Raw genomic sequence first — 20,087 nt, forward strand, 5'->3', positions numbered from 1 at the left:
CTCCTCATGTATCAATTCCCCCTCCCTTTTAGATTGTAAGCCCTCAGGGTCAGGGCCCTCCTTACCATCTTGTCTCGATTTGTATTGTGATTGTAATGTCTTACTTATATTGTAAAGCGCTGAGCAAACTGTTGGCGCTATATAAATCCTGTATAATAATAATAATAACAACACTGGTGAGTATTGTATTAAGATGTGCTGAATACATTCATATCCATTGTAACTGTGATTGCTTTATCCTAACATGTCCAATAAAGCCTTTATGCCATAGGAGGCCACTATGTTTATTTCATAGGCTCTACTGTGATTAGATTAAGCATGATTGGATGACCAGTGACTACAGCATGAGAGTGCTGGAGACACCGTAAAAAAATGAAGGCTTAAAGAAGAACTGTGCTTTTCACTCACCTCATAGTTCTAGCCGACCTGTGACAATGAGACTGTCACAGGTCGGCTCAGTAGATCGAGAAGTGAGGGAACACATACCGGCGTTCGCTCACCTCTCTGCCGTGACAGGGGAGGGGCTGGATTCCCCCCTCCCCGCTCCGAACATCCTCCAGCGCTGACTGGCGGATCGGGCGGGTACAGCTGGCTCTGCCTCTAGATAGGCAGAGCCAGCTGTCACTCACGCAGCTGGGCGGATCCCGGCATAATTGTCGGGATCCACTTCAGCTGCGGCGTCTCAGTATACCGCGAGCAGTAGCTCGCTGTGTACTGTTGCGTCACAGTATACTGAGCTTAGGGTGACGGGAGGACGCTAGTTTGTGTCCTCCCATTACCCTAAGGAAAACAATGGGGAAAAGCCTTTACCCCATAGTTCTCCTTTAAGAGAGTGACCCAGCAAGGAGAATTTGGGCAAAATTAGAAGTTTTAAATGTTAGAAGAAGAAAACTAGAGCTGTCCATTAATCGCAGAGGCAGGAGGATTGTGCAGACACTAAAGACCTCTGAGTGCTGCAGAATCTTATGCTCTACAGTGTGTGAATGTGTATGAGGCTTGTGTTGATGGGAAAATGCAGCACACTTTCAGATGCATTCAACTTGCATTTGAGTTCAGTTGAAGACTCTTCTGAGTTCCTTTAGAAGTGCATTTGACCTCCTCCTAAACTGCGTTTGCATTCCCATTGCCTTATATTGGGATAAAACAAGTTGTATGGCAAACAAAAGCCTGCATGCACAGGCCCTAAGGATGATTGTATGTCAGCATCTTTGTGGAAAGAACTAAATTGAATGGCTTATTGTTTTTTCCTGGTTGCACAAAGATTTGCCAACATACTGGGAAATATCTTTGAGTGACAATGAGCACCTTGAACATCCTTATTGGCCCATTCCAGACCTACACATACAGTATGTCCTCAGTCTTTTGAGTAATGCTGGGCATCATTCAACCCAGAAAGTCAAGGACATCTTGTGGCGAAAAGAGTGTTTTACAGCTGCAGGAAAGGTGATGCTGCTTTACAAATATAAAAAAAACAGACTTTGGAAGTGCTGTGTCCTCAAGGAATTGGAACTCTAATTTTTTGGCATTTTACTTACTACTTCTTTACTAGTCCACAGGTGTCTTTGGTGAGCACAACCCAAGTCTTGGCACCAATCTTTGTCTACCGATGTGCAATGTTCTGTAGCAGTATTTACTTTACCCTCTTCCTCTGGTAGTGCAGTGTACTCACCAACATAGGGTCTCTTAAGAAAAACACTGGGCTGTTGTTGCCAACCAGGTCCCAGTTTCCTTGCTCTGTGTAGAATTTAACTGCATACCCACGAGGTTCTCGAGTGAGATCAGAAGAACCATTCTCACCACCTGCAAAGAGACCATATGAATCCCAATAAAGACATTATATTGTTACAGAAAACAGATATATGTATAAGAAACGTATAAGAAATGTACAAACATGCCCCCCCCCCATCAGGCAGGAAACAGTTACGGTAAGCTACCCCACACGTGTTAAGATGCAATGCGTAAAGCAAGCCATTCATTTGGAAGGGCCTGTCAATGTACCACAATGGAAATTTTAACAGCCCTGAACCCGTTATTTTTCCCAATGCACCTCACCACAGTGCACACATGGTTCACCAATGAAAGTAACAAATGTATCCATTCATTGAAAGTGAAATAATCAGCTCATCTTCTTTCACAAAAGCATCACATAAATCAGTCATCTAACGTTTTGGGCCGCCCAGGGTCCATTCCTCAAGGAAACATAGTGACCACTGGTGCTGGTGACTTCTTTTCAATTCATGTGTACTCTGCACGGCACCATCTGCTGCTGTCGCAACAAGCACCACTCCAGCACGATTGGTCACTATTGCTGTAAGGAGTGCCGCTTAGAATCTGATCACTAGATGAATCCATCCCATACACAAACCTCTCACCTCCAAACTTCTGGTGCACTAAAATGCATGTACTGTGGTGCACTGGATATGTGCATTGGGATTCCATTCAAAATAAATGGCAACAGAAGGTGTTTAGTTTCATGTGCTTCCTATACAGTCTAAACACAGACTGACACATGCCAAGCTACAAGCCTGCATTGACACAAGTCCAAAAGCCCAACAGGCTTTGTGCCTTTGGGCTTGTATCAATGGCAGTAGTTTGCACTCCCTTAAACTTTGCCTGATGTGAACAAAAGCTCGTCAACACAGGCCCTTAGTGTACCCGGCCTGCCTGCATTATCATCAAGTCCATCAAGTGGAACTGTTTGTCTGTTAGATGTGATCCATCTGTCCAGGACAGGGCTGAGAATCTTTGGCCTTGGGGGCAGACACAACCAACTGGCACCTTTTTGATAGAAGGGAGAGAAAGTGTACCATGTAAAGTATGTCATGGTGCCACATTGGTTGGTGGGCATGGTGAAAGGTGGATGTTCCTAAAGGACATGGTTTATAGTGACATGCCTTTTCACATCTTAAAACATCAGCTTCCCTTGGGACTCTTAGCATTCAGTCAGAAACTTGGTGCTAGAGGACTATCCTATGCCAGGCGCTGTGTTTGTAGGTCTAAACAGGGAGCAGATAGCTATAAAATGCCCACCATGCATTACTGACTGCGGATCCCGCTCTGATCAATGCCTGAATGGGGAAGTATCTCCACTAAGGGCCACCAGCTCAACATATTTATTAGTACTGGAGCAAACGTCCTCCTGCCTAATCCTCAACCAAGATCTGTCCCAGGCTTTGCCTATCAGTGACTGTCATAGTAGAGTAGATGGGCCCTTTAACCAAGTACACACTGCATCTGTGTCTGGCTGTGCTCAGTCTGTCAGAGTTCTGTGACGTATATCAATCTACTTAAAGGAAAATTCCACCTTTTTATTAAAAAAATTATAATAAGTAATGCACATTTAGTATTTTTTGCATTCAAGCCAGTAAAACATTGCAACCGTGATCTATAGATTAGGGGTGCAATGTTCTGGTGTCTTCAGAGTCTTCCTCCCATTCATGTCTGCGTACTGAGGCATGGACACTCAGTAACATAGATGGGAGGACGAATGAATGGACTACGAGTGTGGTGACATTAAGTACTACAAGTCCCTCTGCCGCTATGGCTGATTGAACTTGTGGTTTCTCTATTCACAGATCAGTAACAGTGAATGGATGATGCGGCTGTTAAACTTAGCCTTTAATAGCCTTGAGCCTCATATTTTACGCTGTCACTGATCTCTCCAGAGCTTATGGCATTATCCAAGGTGTATAGCATACTTCAAACACTGACAATTAATGTGGCTAATTGCAGCCTGTAAGCTCAAGACTCTACAATTCCAGGGCCAAAAAAAGCAAACATAAGCTCTCCATCACTGGCACACAGAACGGGTACATGGAGGTAAAACCTGGTACAATGTCTCCCTCTCATGGTGCAGCTACAGATTACAGGAAAGCAGTCAGGAGTTCTTAGGAAATGTGATTGTTTCTTTTATTAGTGATTTTTTTAAACCAAATTTGTAGGTAGTCTTTACAGTAACTACGAGGGGAGGCCAATAAGTTCTTACCCATGATCTAGATGTGCTAGGGATCTGAAAGTTTGCAGGTTTATAGGTGGATATCTTAGTAATATGCATGCCAATTTTTTTTGTAGGTCGTGGTGAATTATAGTTAGAGCCAAAAGAAATGGAGTAGGTGTCATGCCGGACAAAGTTGAATACCGAGCTGTGATTAGGTTCCTCCATCTTCAAGGGGAAAAATAATCCATGAAGAGATGTCAGCTGTGTATGGATAGGATTGTCAATAGTTTATGAATCTGCCCCTGAGCGTCCAGGTCAGGTGAGTAAGGTGGATGGGGCAGAGATTCATAGCGTATGGACAATCCTCTCCATACACAGCTGACATCTCTTCATGGATTATTTGGGCAGATTTCCCTTGAAGATGAAGGAACCTAATGACGGCGCGGTATTGAACTTTGTCCGTCATGACACCTACTCCATTTCTCTTGGCTCTAACTATAATTCACCACAAGCTACAAAAATTGGCATGCATATTACTAAGATATCCACCTATAAACCTGCAAAATTTCAGATCCCCAGCACATCTAGATCATGGTCAGGGTAAGAACGTATTGGCCTCCCCTCGTATCTAGGTTAGAAAGCACAGTCGGCACTGAACAAATGCTGAATTTAGTGCGAGGTGACCTTCCATTGGAATTAAAATTCCCTAATAAAAATCAATAATTCATCTTTTAAAAATGGGAATGGTTAAAGTTGGCAGGAGAATGTAACATTGGAACTACTATTTACTAGACATGTGCGATTCCTTTCGTTTCAAATCGAAATTCGGACGAATGTTCGGAAATTCGGACATTCGGATGTATCTGAATTCCGAATTACAGATATAACGAATGCAAACGAATCCGAATTTCCGTTTCCGAAATTCGGTAGCGGTAGTTCTTTCGAACGTTCGTTTTGTTTTCGTTTCTTATTCGTTTCGTTCGTTGGAGCAAAGTGACATTAAAGAAGGAGAAAAAATGTTTTCCGAACGAACGAATGAATGGACAAAACGAATAAGAAACTAAAACGAAACGAACGTTCGAACAAACTACTGCTAACGAATTTCGTCCGAATCCGAATTCCGAATCCGAATTGACTTTCACACCCGAATCCCGAAAAACGAAATAACACAAATCCGAATTTAAAACGAAACAAATCTAAACACATTTTTATGGCAGTGCACATGTCTACTACTATTAACCTCCTTGGCGGTATTCCCGAGTGTGGCTCGGGGTTAATTTTCAGTACCATAAGCGGTAACCCTGAGCCACACTCTGGATTATAGCGTAGCGTTACTTACCTTGTCCACGAGCCCCGCTGTGTCCTCCGGCCGATGCCGGCATCCGTCTTCCGGGTTCCGTCCCTTGCGAGCGTCCGCACTGCGGCGTCCCAGTATACCACGAGCTGTAGCTGGCAGTATACTGAGCTTTGGGTGACGGGAGGACGCTAGTTTGTGTCCTCCCGTTACCCTAAGGAGAACTATGGGGAAAAGCCCTGACCCCATAGTTCTCCTGAGCTGAGTGAACCTTCGCTGACCAAGCAAAGTGCAAAGCTGGTTAGGAAACCTCTAAATGTAACAAATCAGTAAGTTCCCTCTAGTGAGCGCACTGTTTTCAATGCACATCTGGGCTTTTCCATAACGTACCACCACTGCAATCAGAACAATGGCTACCTCTAGCCAATCAGATGACATCACCACTGTCAAAACCCAGGGGGAGAAATCTACCACAATTCAACCACTGTGCATAGCGAATACATCTTAGTTTTATTACTTACTTGTAGTGGAGAAGCGCACAGCGATTGGCGTCTTCTTCCCGATGTACTCAAACACACAGGCTTTGCAGTAGTGGGTAATATTGTGAGTCACTTCAAAATACCCAAAAGCTCCTAGAAGGAAACAAAAGTCAAAAAAATATTCATGTTTACCCGTTGATCTGACTTCCTAACTTCCTGTTTGGGCTGACAACACAGTGGCTCTGCTGCTCTAAAATCCTAAGCAGCATTGTCACTCTTGCCTGCTGGACTATAGAACTGCACTTGTTTCCACCCATCTCTGTCCCTCTCCACATGCAAATATTTATCAAATAAATATAGCTGGCCCTAAACCATTATAACTCCCCTGTAAGAAACGTTTCTGAAAAAAAATATTTGTAGACTGTATGTACTTGTATAAGTGTTGTAGGGATATACATTGTAAGCTCCTCAGTGTATCAGTGTACCGCGAGCTACAGCTCGCGATATACTGAGCCTAGGGTGAAGGGAGGACGCTAGTTTGTGTCCTCCCGTTACCCTAAGGAGAACTATGGGGAAAAGCCTTAACCCCATAGTTCTCCTTTAAGGAAAACCTGGCCAACAAGAGACCAATATCACAGTAGTAACAATGTCACAATGTTTGTACAATGATACTTGTGCATTATAGATATAATGAGGCCTATAGTTTTTTCATGACATGAGGTAAGATTATGTCATCAGGAATATTATTATTATACATTATTCATTAGAGGATAAGCCTGAGACACCATTATGAAATATCATCATATTAATGTCCAACTTCCCATCTGTCATCACCCTTCCTATAATACCTGATACTAATGCCAAGGCTTCTACTGCTGGACACCCCAGGCTCTGTTAGCCCTCATTCACACGGGTAACAGCCGGCCGTTCAGATCCGTGCTGTATTGGGCCGCTCCCGGGAAGGGCAGGTGCTGCGTGTGATTGCACGCAGCAGCCTGTTCTTCACGAAGTACACCGCCGTACGCTGACCCGACCTGCACGTCCGTACGGGTGCAGGTTTCCGTGCCCGGATGCAGACAGGATCCATCAGGTCGGTGTACGAGTACGGACACCCGTACCGACAGTCGGCTTTACGGTAGAAGCGATTCTGGCAACTCAGCTGTCGCCAGATCGCTTCTACGGGCCGGTGAAGGGGTGTGTCGTTGCCCTTCCCACGGTCCCGGGACCAGCTTGTTTGGTGTCGGCGGGAAGCTGGGGAGGAGATGGACAAACCTCTGTTCGTCGATCCCCTTCCTGTTCTATGGGACCGGGTGCGATGCAGATTGTATCACTTCCGGTCCCATAGCTGCCAGTGCCGGGCTCCTGAAGCCCAGCTATAAGTTATTGAAGTGCGATCTGCACTTCAATAGCTTATTTGGAGTGTAAAGGTGACATTAATAAGAGGGTTATTCACAAAAGGGTGAAGAGTTTGGAGGAGGCCGGAGAAGTGAACAATCTAGGACAACATAGCTGAACTGGAAAGTGAGCTGAATTGGAGAATTTTTTCAAATCAGCTATTTTGTCCTAGATTGTTCACTTATCCTGCCTGCTCCAAACTCTTCACCCTTCTGTGAATAGACCTGTCGGAGTCTTTTGGACCCGCAGCATCACCTTAAAGAGTACCTGTCACCACCATCTGCTATCACATGAGGGGCTTGTAAAGCCCCCCTATGTGATAGCAATTAAAGTAAAAAAATAAATATAAATAAATAACAGTTTTTAAAATTAACATAAAATAAAATTAATCTAAAAAGAATTTAACATTTTTTTTTAAAGTCCCACGCGAGCAAGCGATTCTTCGCGTAAAAACGCGTTGGTTGCGCCTACGTATGAAAACGACAAACGTGATACACATGTCAGGTATCGCCGCGCCCGCCGGAGTGAGAGCAATAATTCTAGGGCCAGTATTTTTGGGTATCTCTAAACTGATGACCTGCGGGGGCTTTTAAAGCGTCGTCTATGGACTTTTTGGGGTACTGAATTTTGGCGCCGTTTCACGGACGCACACAATTTTTAACCCGGGCATGTTGGGTATCTGTTTACTCTTTGTAACCTCATCTTTTATATTTTATTTTAAAAAATGGGTATTGTGTTGTGTTTTGGGGCATTTAAGTAAATTTTTCACTAAATCTTGGGGTTTGATGAGGAGTTGCGCTAATGTCGTGCAACATAAACATTTGCAACTGCCACCATTTTAATCTATAGGGTCTTGGCTTTCAGAAAATATATAATTTTGGGGGGTTTTAAGTAATTTTCAGGCCAAAAATGTGGAATATAACATGGGTGCAAAAAGTTTAAAAAAAGGCCTCAGTCATGAAGGGGCTAAACTTTTTATTTTTTACACTTAACTTTATTGCTATCACAAAGGGAACTAACATGCCCCCTATGTGACAGCACAGATACAGTCATAGGTTCTCTTTATGGAGACATCAGGGGTCTATTAGACACCTAATTTCATCTAGGGACCCTCCAATAAGCTAATGAATCAGCAATCGTGCTTCACCAGCTTCTTCTCCACCTACAGCAGCCGAAGAAATGACACACTGAAAGCGGAATACACATCACTTTCGGGTTCAGTGATTGGAGGGGAGATCAGCTGAAAGAAGTGTGTTGATCTAAATCCAATTTCAGCTCAGAGACCCGCCGTGCCAGCCTCGGGCCCGCACAGGGGACAGCGGAGCACGGGATAGGTGGCAGTGGTGGCCACACACTTCTCCAGCACCATACAAACGATTGGACGGCTCTATAACCGCCCGAACGCTTGTATGTAAACAGCCATCGCCGGCTATAAATGTATTTAAAGTTTTAACACGTCTACCCGCATTCAAATGGGAGCCAGCCGGCTGTTTAATAGCAACAGCCAGACGGCAAGTGGTTGAGCTGCTTTTGCATCCCACTGACTTGTACGGGGGAGAGAAGCAGATCTGACGTGAACACAAGCCCATCAACACAGGCCCTAAAAAACACAATCTCACTGGGGGCCACAAAGCCTCTATACAAGGTCCGAAGTGTGCATTCTCACCAGCTCCACGGGCATGCACCACCCTCTCCGGAATTCGTTCTCTGACAAAATGACCCATTTCCTCCATTAGCACCGCATCCTGCATGAGAATTGGCCCTCGGGGTCCTACGGTTAGTGAGCTTACAAGGGTCCCAATGGGAACCCCTTCGGATGATGTCAGCATCTTCTTCTGCAAAGAGATAGTAGAATACGTAGGGTTAACTTCAGGTTCTCCTTCAGGTCTCCTGCCCTGCCAAACAGGGCTGTGTGAGTATCAGAACTGGATGGACAGAAATACAAATCCTATGTACCGTATCTGTGTATTGAGCCGCTTTCCTTGAATTATATGATTTCACAACACACTGACATATTGGGTCAGACAGACATTGTATTAGCAACCTGCATTTTCATCCCCTTGTTATCCCGGTCTGAATGTGACTACGTAGTGCAATTGGCACCAGAGTTTGACCAATACGCCCACTGAACTCTAATCCTTAGTCAGACATGACCCGCTAATACCTGTGCACTTTAAGAGTGATTGAGGACACTTGTTATAAGAAGTGCTAGTCTCATTCACCTAACCAACCGCTCAGTGTCTGCAACCCCCTCTGCCGATCCCTCCACTGGCTTCCAATAGCCCAAAGGTTAAAATTCAAAAAACCACTTACAAAGCCATCCACATATCTGCCCCCGGCTATAAATCCAACCTTGTCTCAAAGTATCACCCTAACCGTCCCCTCAGCTCTTCACAAGACCTCCTGCTTTCCAGCTCCCTCATCAACTCCTCCCATGCTCGCCTCCAGGACTTCTCTAGAGTCTCCCCCATCCTATGGAACTCTCTACCCCAACCTGTCCGTCTATCTCCCACTCTGACTGCCTTTAGGCAATTCCTTAAGACTCATCTCTTCAGGGAAGCCTATCCCACCTCAACCTAACCGCTCAACCATCATGTTCTCAAACAATTCATCCCCACACAGCTACCTCCCCATGTATCACTGGCCCCTCCCTTTTAGATTGTAAGCCCTCAAGGGCAGAGACCTCCTTACCATCTTGTCTTGAATTGTACAGGTGAAACTCGAATAATTAGAATATTGTGCAAAAGTAATTGCAGTAAGTGCTGCAAAAGGGGCCCAAACCAAGTACTGAGTACATATGCATGCTTGTACTTTTCAGAGGTCCGATATTGTTCTATGTACAATCCTTGTTTTATTCATTGCATGTAATAATCGACTTTTTTGAGGTTGTGGATTTGGGGTTCTTGGGGTTTTCATGAGCTGTAAGCCATAATCATCACAATTATGACAAATCACGGCTTGAATTATCTTGCTTTGCATGTAATGAGTCTATCTCATATATTAGTTTCACCTTTTAAGTTGCATTAGTGAAATAAATGAACTTTGCACGATATTCTAATTATTCGAGTTTCACCTGTATTGTAATGTTTTCCTTATATTGTAAAGTGCTGCGCAAAATGTTGGCACGATATAAATCCTGTATAATAATAAGTGTGGCCATGATCCATCTATTGTCAGCCTAGAGCACTGGAGCGAGAGAGCAAGAAGGTAAATTGTGGCATATCCAATGCTAAATCAGTTCAAAATCATAACATACGATGATACAGGACTGTAAAAAAAAAGGTGTGTGACTTCAGTTGGGGGTCACTGTGCCTACCCAAGTGGGATGATGAGGGATAACTGTGGCCCACAGGTGGTTCACTGAATATCCAAAAGCCAGTAGAAAACTGATCCACTACAAAATACAAAGGGGTCTATTTCTAAACAATTTGCAGGGCCCTTCATCCTGCGAATACCTGCGTATTTCCATTTTTGGTGAATAATGCCAAAAGTGAATGTTCTTAATATACTTTTTTCCAAGTTTGAATGTAGTGTATCGCAATAATACATTATGGCCACTAGATGGAGCTGAAGGGCACATAATATAAAATACTTATTTCCTATGCTCCTCAGTTCCCTCTAGCGGCCAAAATGTATTATCACAACACACTACAATCGAATGGGGAAAAAATATATTAAGAACCTTCATTTTTGGCATTAATTACGGAGCATTTACCTACCCAAGTGGAATGAAGAGGGATAATGGTGGCCCATAGGTGGTTCACTGAACAACGCCCCCCTTGTTGTGAGCAGTTCTTTCTGGACAGCAGCCTCCAATCCAAAAGCCAGTAGACCACTGATCCAATACAGAATACAAAAGGGGTCTATTCCTAAACAATTTGCAGGGCCCTTCACCCTGCGAATATCTGTATACTTTATTTTTTCGTGAATAAAGCCAAAAATGAATGTTCTTAATATATTTGTTTCCAATTTTGAATGTAGTGTGTCTTAATAATACATTATGGCCACTAGATGGAGCTGAAGGGCACATAATATAAAATAGTTATTTCCTATGCTCCTCAGTTCCATCTAGTGGCCATAATGTATTATCACAATACACTACAATCGAACTGGGGAAAAAATATATCAAGATCCTTCATTTTTGGCAATATTCACCCAAAATGACCATTCATATTTATTTGCAGGGCAAAGGGCCCTGCGAATTGCTTATAAATAGACCCAAAAGTATTATAACACATACTTCCCTGTCCTGTCTTGTGGCTGGAAGGGGTGGGGGGGGTTGCTTCTGCGTGTGTAGCAGGTTTGTGGGATGGTTCATAACATTTGTTTTCAAAGTGGGGGCAAAGCCGGGAATTTCTCCTAGAGTTTGGAGTTCATTGCCGAGCAGAGCCAATTTCCTTAACCTGGAATGTTTGCAAGGCTTGCAGACCTTGTAGGGTGTGTTATTCACTCCCCCACCCTAAGCCTAGGGATGCTGGCAATTAAATCACATAATCTACAGAGATATTAAACTGCTTGACAATTATTTCATTAGTAATGTCAGCATGCTACAGATGACAGATTCCATCTCTCAGCAGCAGGAAGATTTGATTGCCCAAATAGAATTCCAAGCCTTACCTCCTTCTCAGGGACTTTGGCCACAATCAGTCACTGCCCACTCATCTAGTCCTACGTCCAACGTCTAAACATGTCTGTCCTTTATAAAATGTCCATCTTCTCTCTTCAGAACCCTGTGTACTTTGCCCTGATTTGTTTTTGTAATAAATACTTATATTATGTTTGTAATAAATATGTATTTTCTATGCTCCTCCGCTCCATCTAGTGGCCAAAATGCAGTATTACGTTACGTACAAACTGAAAAGGAAAAAAAAAGTAGGGATTCACCAATACCAGTTTTTCCGTATCGAGCACGAGTACCGATATTTTGCTTTCCATACTCGCGAATACCGATGCTGGTGGTTCTGCTGTCATTACCCGCTACCCGGGCAAACAGGAAGCCGGGTAGCGGTAATGACATGCCAACCGGCTTCCTGATTGCACGGGAAGCCGGCTCTATATTGTTTGGCCTGGAAATCGGCTTTCCAGTCAATCAGCAACGAGCTGGCTTCCCAGCCAACCAAGATGCCGGGGGGGAGAAATGACCCGCCTCCCGGCTTCATGATTGGCCAGGAAGCCAGCTCGTGCTGAAAGCCGGCTTTCCAGCCAATTAGCAGGGAGCAGGCTGTTCGGCCCGCTCAATGCTGATTAGCCAGGAAACCGGTTTCCCAGCCAATCAGCAAAGAGTCGGCTTCCAGCATCGAGCCAGCTTCCTGGCCAACCAGGATGCCGGGGGCGATTAATGACCCGCAACTCGACTTCCTGATTGACCGGGAAGCCAGCTCCTTGATGAATGGCTGGAAAGCCGGCTTCCTAGCCAATCAGCATCGAGCCAGCTGTTCGGCCAGCTCGATGCTGATTGGCCAGAAATCCGGCTTCCCAGCCAATTAGCAGGGAGCAGGCTGTTCGGCCCGCTCAATGCTGATTAGCCAGGAAGCCAGTTTCCCAGCCAATCAGCAAAGAGTCGGCTTCCCGACTCGTGACTACGTTAAAATGTGTAACCGGTCATGCATTCCACCGCCGAAAAACTGGGTGGGATTAGGTTAAAATGCGTGACCACATCACTGGTCACACATTCTAACGCAGTCACAAACTTTGATAGAACACCGGGACAAGAAGGAGAGTCAGAGCTCGTGATCTGCATATCTGTAACGGCTCCCGGCGGCTCACCCGCGTGACGTCACGGACACGCAACAGATTGATGTTCAATCTAAACCCTAGAACATACGGTACCGATAAGATCAAGGTATGCACCACCATTTCTTACATGAGGGGTGAACCGCGCGCGTGGGCCAACACCTTCCTCGAGAAGGAAGACCCAATCTTGAATTCCTTCAGTGGATTCTGCGAGGCCATGTCTTTGTTATACGATGACCCCTGCAAGCAGATTTCCGCGGAGTCAGCCCTACGCTCTCTTAAACAAGGCAAAAAACCCGTGGAGGATTATATTGCTGAATTTAAGCGTTGGGCGACGGAATCTGAATGGAATGACATTAGCTTACGCAACCAATTCCGGTTGGGTTTAGCTGAGTCAGTGAAGGATGAATTGGCCCGAACGGAGCTTCCCTTCTCTCTGGAAGCTCTCATAAAGTTGTCCATATCTATAGACAGACGCATGAGGGAAAGGAGGGCAGAGAAAGCCACGGGAACTCCGCTCTCCCCCCAGAAAACCCCGGTCCATGAGGATGCAGTCCCGATGGACATCGGAACACTCAGAGGGCCTCTCTCGCAGGCCGAGAGGACTCGCAGGAGGAATCTACAGCTTTGCAGGTACTGCGGTGAAAAGGATCATGCTGTAGAGTCTTGTCCACTCCTCAAGAGAAGAGCTCCGGGTGAGAGTTGTCCCTCCTCAAAAGTATTAACCACTAATCCACAGGCGACTAACTACTGCAAACTTGAATTGATTCTACAGTGGGATCAACAAAGGCTACCCCTTAACGCGATGCTTGACACAGGTGCCTGTGGAAATTTAATCTCATCCAGGTCTATGACTCCAAAGCATTGCAAAAGGAAGCCAATGAAGCCTGTTTTTGCGTATGAAACGCGTCGTGGGGGAGCAGATGCGGTCACACATTCCAACCCCGTCACAATCTTTGATAGAACACCGGGTCATTGTCTCAGGGACGGCCAGATGATTAGCATTTCCTGAAGAAGGTCAGCAGTGGACTCCTCCGTATTTCTCACAGCAGTAAATATTTTTCTGGACGTGCTACAAATCTTTTCCCGTCTCGTCACCTCGAATTCTAAGTATGGGTGGAGTGACAGATCTGTCTGAGGACTGCAAAGTGCTATAAATGATTTAAATTACTATAATCTCCGGCTGACTACTCCCTTTTTAATATACGAGTTGTAATGTTTGCACTTCAGGAAGTCAAACATCCACCACGGCTCATTATTATGCTAATGTCACACTTGGTGACATGGTAGGGTTAAAGTGGACCTGTCAACACGGCCATCCCTACCCTTTCATGCCATATTGGAGGGGGGGATAGCAACCATGGATGCTGTAGCTGCCCCTGATGCCCCCCTACAATGAGATGCCACCTCAGCCTGCCTCATTATGGGGTCGGCCCTGGCTGTCAGTCTGGTACAAATGACCCAATTAGCAAAGGGCGTCCGGTTACGTTTTTACGTCTTCAATCATTTGTACGTGGCCAGGGAGCCGGAGTTTGTGTGCTTCTGCTTGAGAGGGGTGCTGCTGCTGGTTCTCCAGGCATATGCGGCGGTATCTCCCACGTCCTGTCACTGGTTGCCAGTAGCCCCATCCAGAGCATCCCACTCAGCTCTCTGAGCCGGGCGGGAGGCCAAAGCTCTTAGCAACCATGGATGCTGTAGCTGCCCCTGATGCCCCCCTACAATGAGATGCCACCTCAGCCTGCCTCATTATGGGGTCGGCCCTGGCTGTCAGTCTGGTACAAATGACCCAATTAGCAAAGGGCGTCCGGTTACGTTTTTACGTCTTCAATCATTTGTACGTGGCCAGGGAGCCGCCAGATCCGTGGCAGACACTGAACACGTGACCCTGAAAGTCTGCCCCGCCCATGCATAGCTAAGTCCCTCCCACTAACAGCTCAATACCATACTCTGATATGACACAGGCCCTCAACAGCCAGTGGAGATAGGAGTGGATGAGTCTTAACTTCAGATTGTACTAGGGTTGCCACCTTTTCTTCAAGGGAAACCCGAACACTCAAGTGACGTGCAGAAATTTTTTGGGGAGAATTAGTTTTGGCTTATTCATATGTAAATATCACAGTTGAGACTAATTTCAGTGGGGGGCCAGTAGCCCCATCTTAATTTTGGTTGCCCGTCTGCCCGATATCTTGTGTCCGGGTTTCTGCTGCCATGAAACCGGGACACAGCATTCAAAACCCGAACTGTTTCAGGGTGAATCCTGGACAGGTGGCAACTCTAGATTGGACACAAGGCACCCCCTGTATAGTGCATTCTAGCCAAACAAAAATGGATGGATAGTGTTTATACTTGTGGGGTCCGAATGCTGGTGCTCAGTCGCTGGGGATGTCGCTAGTTTTGCGCTGGGGCTTCAGAGCCTCTCTTCTATGCGGCCATCTCCTCCGGCGTCAGGCCACGCCCCCGATAGTGTATATACTTGAAAGGAGCACAAAGCTTTTGCAGAGTACTGTTAGTCCAATGCGGGGGTAGGCAAGCTCCGGTCCTCCAGCTGTTGTGGAACTACAAGTACAATGAGGCATTGGAAGACTGACAGTTACCGGCATGATTCCCAGAGGCAGAGCCATGTTGGGATTTTGTAGTTAAAGCACAGCTTTACCAGAGTTGCCCATCCCTGGTCCAATGCAATGGTAGGCAATCTCGGCACACCAGCTGTAGTGAAACTACAAATTCCATCATGCCTAGGCCTCTGGAAGTCATGTTTGTTGCTATCAGAGTTTTGCAATGCCTCATGGGACTTAGTGCCGAGGTTGCCTGATCTAATCAATTTTGGGGCCTTTTAACACCAGGTATGTTAAGTGAATTGGTGATCTCATCATGAATTGCAATAGAATGCCAACAGCACCTATTTTTTTTTCCTGTGGGCTACCTAACACACGAAAATGCATGTGCCACATTGTGCCCCATTTTGGTGTGTACGGGCCCTTATCAAACAGGTCAGATTCACTAATAAGGAACACAAGTATTTTTAATAAAGCAAAGAGCAGTGCATGAGATTTATAAGGCCGGCAGTAGCCAGTAGCAACCAAGTGTTTCTTGATCTGTTTGCAGCTAATAGAATTTGGGGCGGTTGCTATGGGAAACTGCCCTTTGCACCCCGTCACTATGGGGGGAATCTAGTAAAACTGGAGCAGGTAGACTTTAGAGCAGGTGCCCATAGTAACCAATCAGCTTCTCTGTCCAGTTTGTTTGGTTAAGCTTCAGAGGAGTCCCCTGGTGCAGCCGTCAGGTGTCACATCATTACGCACACACGTGAAGGCATTACACGCGCATGTAATTAATTCACACGCATTTAACTGCCGGCAGCCATCGTGGTGATGGATGCCGGCAAAGCGAGGAAGGGACAGGATAAGGTACTCTCCCGGTCCCCTCCTCTCTCTGTCCATGACCGAGTGCCCGACTTTTTTGAGAGGGTGACACCAAAATGACTGCCAGTCATTTTGATGTCACCCCCTCTGATGGTGTCACCCGCTGCAGGCCGTACCCCCCTTGTAATGCCACTGTTAAGCCTGGAAAATGAAAGCTAGCAGCAGATTGGTTGCCATGCGCAGCTGCCCCTGATTTTGCCTGCTCCAGTCTTAGTAAATTTCCCTCATTGAGGGGAATTTATCAAAAACCATGGCGACCAATCAGCTTTTATCTTCAGTGGGTTCCGTTAAGCTTTGAAAATGAAAGAGAGATGCTGACTGGATGCCATGTGCAACTGCTCCAGATTCTGCCTGCGCCAGTTTCAATAAATTCCCCTCATTGGGGGAATTTATCAAAACCGGAGCAGATGAAATCTGGAGCAGTTGCCCCTGGCAACCAATCAGCCTCTCTCTCTTTCATTTCCAAAGCATAACTGAACAAACTGAAGAGAGATGCTGATTGGTTGCAATGGGCAACTGCTCCAAATTCTGTCTACTCCAGTCTTGATAAATCCCCCCCAACTTGATGGACTAATGTCTTTATTCAACCTCAAATACTATGTAACTATGTAACAATGATAACCCATAGCTACCAACTCCCTCTGCTGTGCCTGCTGACAAGCACTGATTAGTTGCTATGGGTTACAGGACTCATCTTTGCATTGAACCCCTCCATTCCCCCCTAAATGTGTCATAAGATGAATGTATTTCTAATCCCCGGTGACGCTGTGTGTGGTTACCTCTGCTCCATGGGTCTCCTGCTCGATTTTCTGCGGATGCGGGGTGTAAGTGCACCTTCCAGCCATGATGCCAAGTGAGTTAGGACACAGATGCCTCATCTTTATATGCAAGGAGTGACTCTGCCTCCTCCCTCCTGCTCAGGTATGCAAAACACACAAGCGTATGGCATGATTAACATAAGATAAGCAGTGTGTGTGTCTGCATCTAACTGGCCATACAATCTGCTTGTACAATCTCCTTTAGGCTCACACACGTTACAATATGATTGTACAATCTCCAGCAGTGTGTAGTGCAAGGGCCTGCCTGACTGGATACAGATTGAATGGATAGTTTTAGTAGGTTGATGTAAAGGAGATTGTACAGAGATTGCACGGTCAGATTGTAACGGGTATGGTAAGCCAAACCCAGTCCGAACCTCCAAAACCCAGGACATGGCACATGAGGCCACCCGTCCAATCAGCCGCGGGGCCCCTCCGCAGCCGCACGTAAACAAAGGGGCGGTAAGCTTGTGCTGCCATCATTGACCTTATATGGCCACGTGGCCATATTTGGTCATTGACCTAATCCAGCTATGTGGCCATATAAGATCAATGATGTCACATGATCCGTCCCTTTTAATACATTCAGCTGTGGGCGGGGAATTCCTTGGCTGCAGCTGATTGGGCGGCAGCGGAAGGAGCATTCTTCCAAGTTTGGACCAAACCTGCTAGTGATGACCAATCCCACCATTTCTTGTTTTGGGGTCACAGGGACAGAAAGTAAGGGAGACTCTTCCCAGTGGGACCACAGACAAAAATGTAAACCCGACACAAAGGATAACTGTTCCTGATTCCAAATAAAAACATTTGGGGGGTGTTAGGGGAATGTCAGATAAGTGACAGAATGGCTAAGATATAAAATAAATTTCTTATGGAAAGGGGATTCCCTTTTGTATATGCCGCGTGTGTGAGTACTCCAGACGGCTACGCGTTTCGAGGCTCTGCCTCTATCAAGCCTGGGTAAATGTGCAGAAGGGATGGCGGGAAAGAAGGCGGCTTTTAAATCTGACAGCTGGGCGAGTAACCAGCTGTGTGGCTATGTGATTGGTGGAAATACGATGGGGGAAGGATAGGACGTTCTGCAGCCGTCCGGTGTACTTACCCCATTCTACACCTTCTGTGACCACCTTCTTCATAGTTGCTCCGCCCCTTGCTAGACACTTTTCTACTGGAAGTGCCTGTCGGCACGAATGCTCCCTGTTTAGCCGCCACGGCTCAGTCTGGCCAGCTGAGCGCGTGTTACTTTTTATTTTTGTTTCTTTGTGTCACAGTTTGTTTGTTGTTACATCGGGGACAGCATCCAACGAGGATAAGTACTATCCTTGTCGCACTCCTTACCGATATGTCCCTTGTAGTGGGGGGTGCTCGCAGTGACCGCGGATGGCGCTGCGAATGTCAGCAATTGTAGAAATGTCACCAGCACACCAATCCTTTTAAGATAGCAAAAGCTTCATCTATTGAAGTTTTTTGTCATATGACCAAACAAGCGCTTTCGGGACCCCACAGGGTCCCTTCATCAGGCTTTAGCATTGACTTAGCATCCAACGAGGATCGCAAACCTCCCATAGACATACCCTGTGGATCATCAGATACTCCTTCAAACGCAACCCCATTTCAGTCATGACTCCACATGGATGATGAATATTTTTACGTCTTCATTGATGCTACGCACACCCCTCAGGCCCCGTTCACATATAGCGACATACCTTTTGCAGCGGATCCGCACGGCCGGGATAGCGCGACTTTCGGGGCGACGTTCCAGCGACGATCCAGCGACGGTAGCGCGACCTTCCCCGTCGGGCTCCATAGAAAAAAAGTAAAATCGCGCAAAATCCGCCGAAAAAAGGGTCCGGTAGAAGCGACTTGCGACCGCGACGAGCGACGCGCGACATGGAGTTAAGACAGCTCCATTGAATAACATTGGCCGGCGACTTCTCGCGATATCGCGCGGCAAAAATGCGCGATATCGCGGCGGAAATCGCGCGACAATTCGCTATATGTGAACGGGGCCTCATCCTTCACCATAGGATCACCATCGTCACCATCCAACAGTGAGTCCCTGCATCTCTTTGGCCCCATTCACACACGAATCGGCCTGCGCGTACAGCTCCGTGCTGCGCAATCGGTCAATACATATTGTGTAAATATCTCAAGCTACTACCCTCAATAGTGTCTAAACATCAATCTTCCCAATGAAGTCAAATGTGCTCAACTAAAGCCCCATTTTTTTTTAATAGTGTATGGGGTCAAATTGACAGCCGTTTTTGAGCGCAGTGATGAACACAATTCTAACAGTGAATGTGGTTTTCGTTTAGGAAACCCCATTCATTGCAAAATTGAATGTTAAAATAAACTGAAATTTGGAATGACATTGGTCACGTCTCTGATGCTATTACCGTATAGTCTCGGGAGGTTTTAGTGTATGTACGTTTGTAAAAAATAAAGTCTATGGCCGGATTTACTGGTTCCAAAGCAGCCAATCAACTGATGGCTGTCTATAGGCAAGCACGTAGCTCCAGTCTAACCCGGTTTAGTGTTTCCTGATTGTGTACTAGATTCCTAGAAATGGTGTCACACATGATTTTAGTAATAGATTGCTGCAATTAGATTTATGGCACACACACGCCTCCCCGCAGGATGAAAATAATTACAGTTTCTCACTCAGCTGGTTCTGCAACTGACACAGTCGGTACGTGTGCAGAAAGAAACATAAAGACACAATATGATCATCAAAAGGTATTTATAGGGCAAAAAAATTAAAAAGAAAGCGCACAATGATCTGCAGTGTCCCACAGGAACTTTATACATGTATGAAATATGCATGTGTGAAAATAGCAGTACTTACTTAAAGGTAGTGTCAGGACAGGTGTGAGAAGGGGGTGTAGTGTCTGGACAGGTGTGAGAAGGGGGTGTAGTGTCGGGACAGGTGTGAGGAGGGGGTGTAGTGTCGGGACAGGTGTGAGAAGGGGGTGTAGTGTCGGGACAGATGTGAGAAGGGGGGGTACTGTA

General features: G+C 45.9%; 1 protein-coding gene across 1 annotated transcript in view; it reads right to left on the minus strand.

The window, feature by feature from the left end:
• Positions 1-17,104, minus strand: part of LOC108799465 (catalase-like) — a 30,604-nt gene extending 13,500 nt beyond the window's left edge. The window contains exons 1-4 of the mRNA XM_018571326.1: positions 17,040-17,104; positions 8,772-8,940; positions 5,753-5,863; positions 1,670-1,800 (exon numbers count right to left, since the gene is read on the minus strand). Of these exons, the coding sequence (XP_018426828.1) occupies positions 1,670-1,800; positions 5,753-5,863; positions 8,772-8,934 (405 nt within the window). The 5' untranslated portion in view covers positions 8,935-8,940; positions 17,040-17,104. The remainder of the gene's footprint in view (positions 1-1,669; positions 1,801-5,752; positions 5,864-8,771; positions 8,941-17,039) is intronic.
• Between the last annotated feature and the right edge of the window lie 2,983 nt (positions 17,105-20,087).

Source organism: Nanorana parkeri, unplaced genomic scaffold (assembly GCF_000935625.1).
Source record: "Nanorana parkeri isolate BGI_ZX_2015 unplaced genomic scaffold, ASM93562v1 scaffold1734, whole genome shotgun sequence".
Taxonomy (NCBI): Eukaryota; Metazoa; Chordata; class Amphibia; order Anura; family Dicroglossidae; genus Nanorana; species Nanorana parkeri.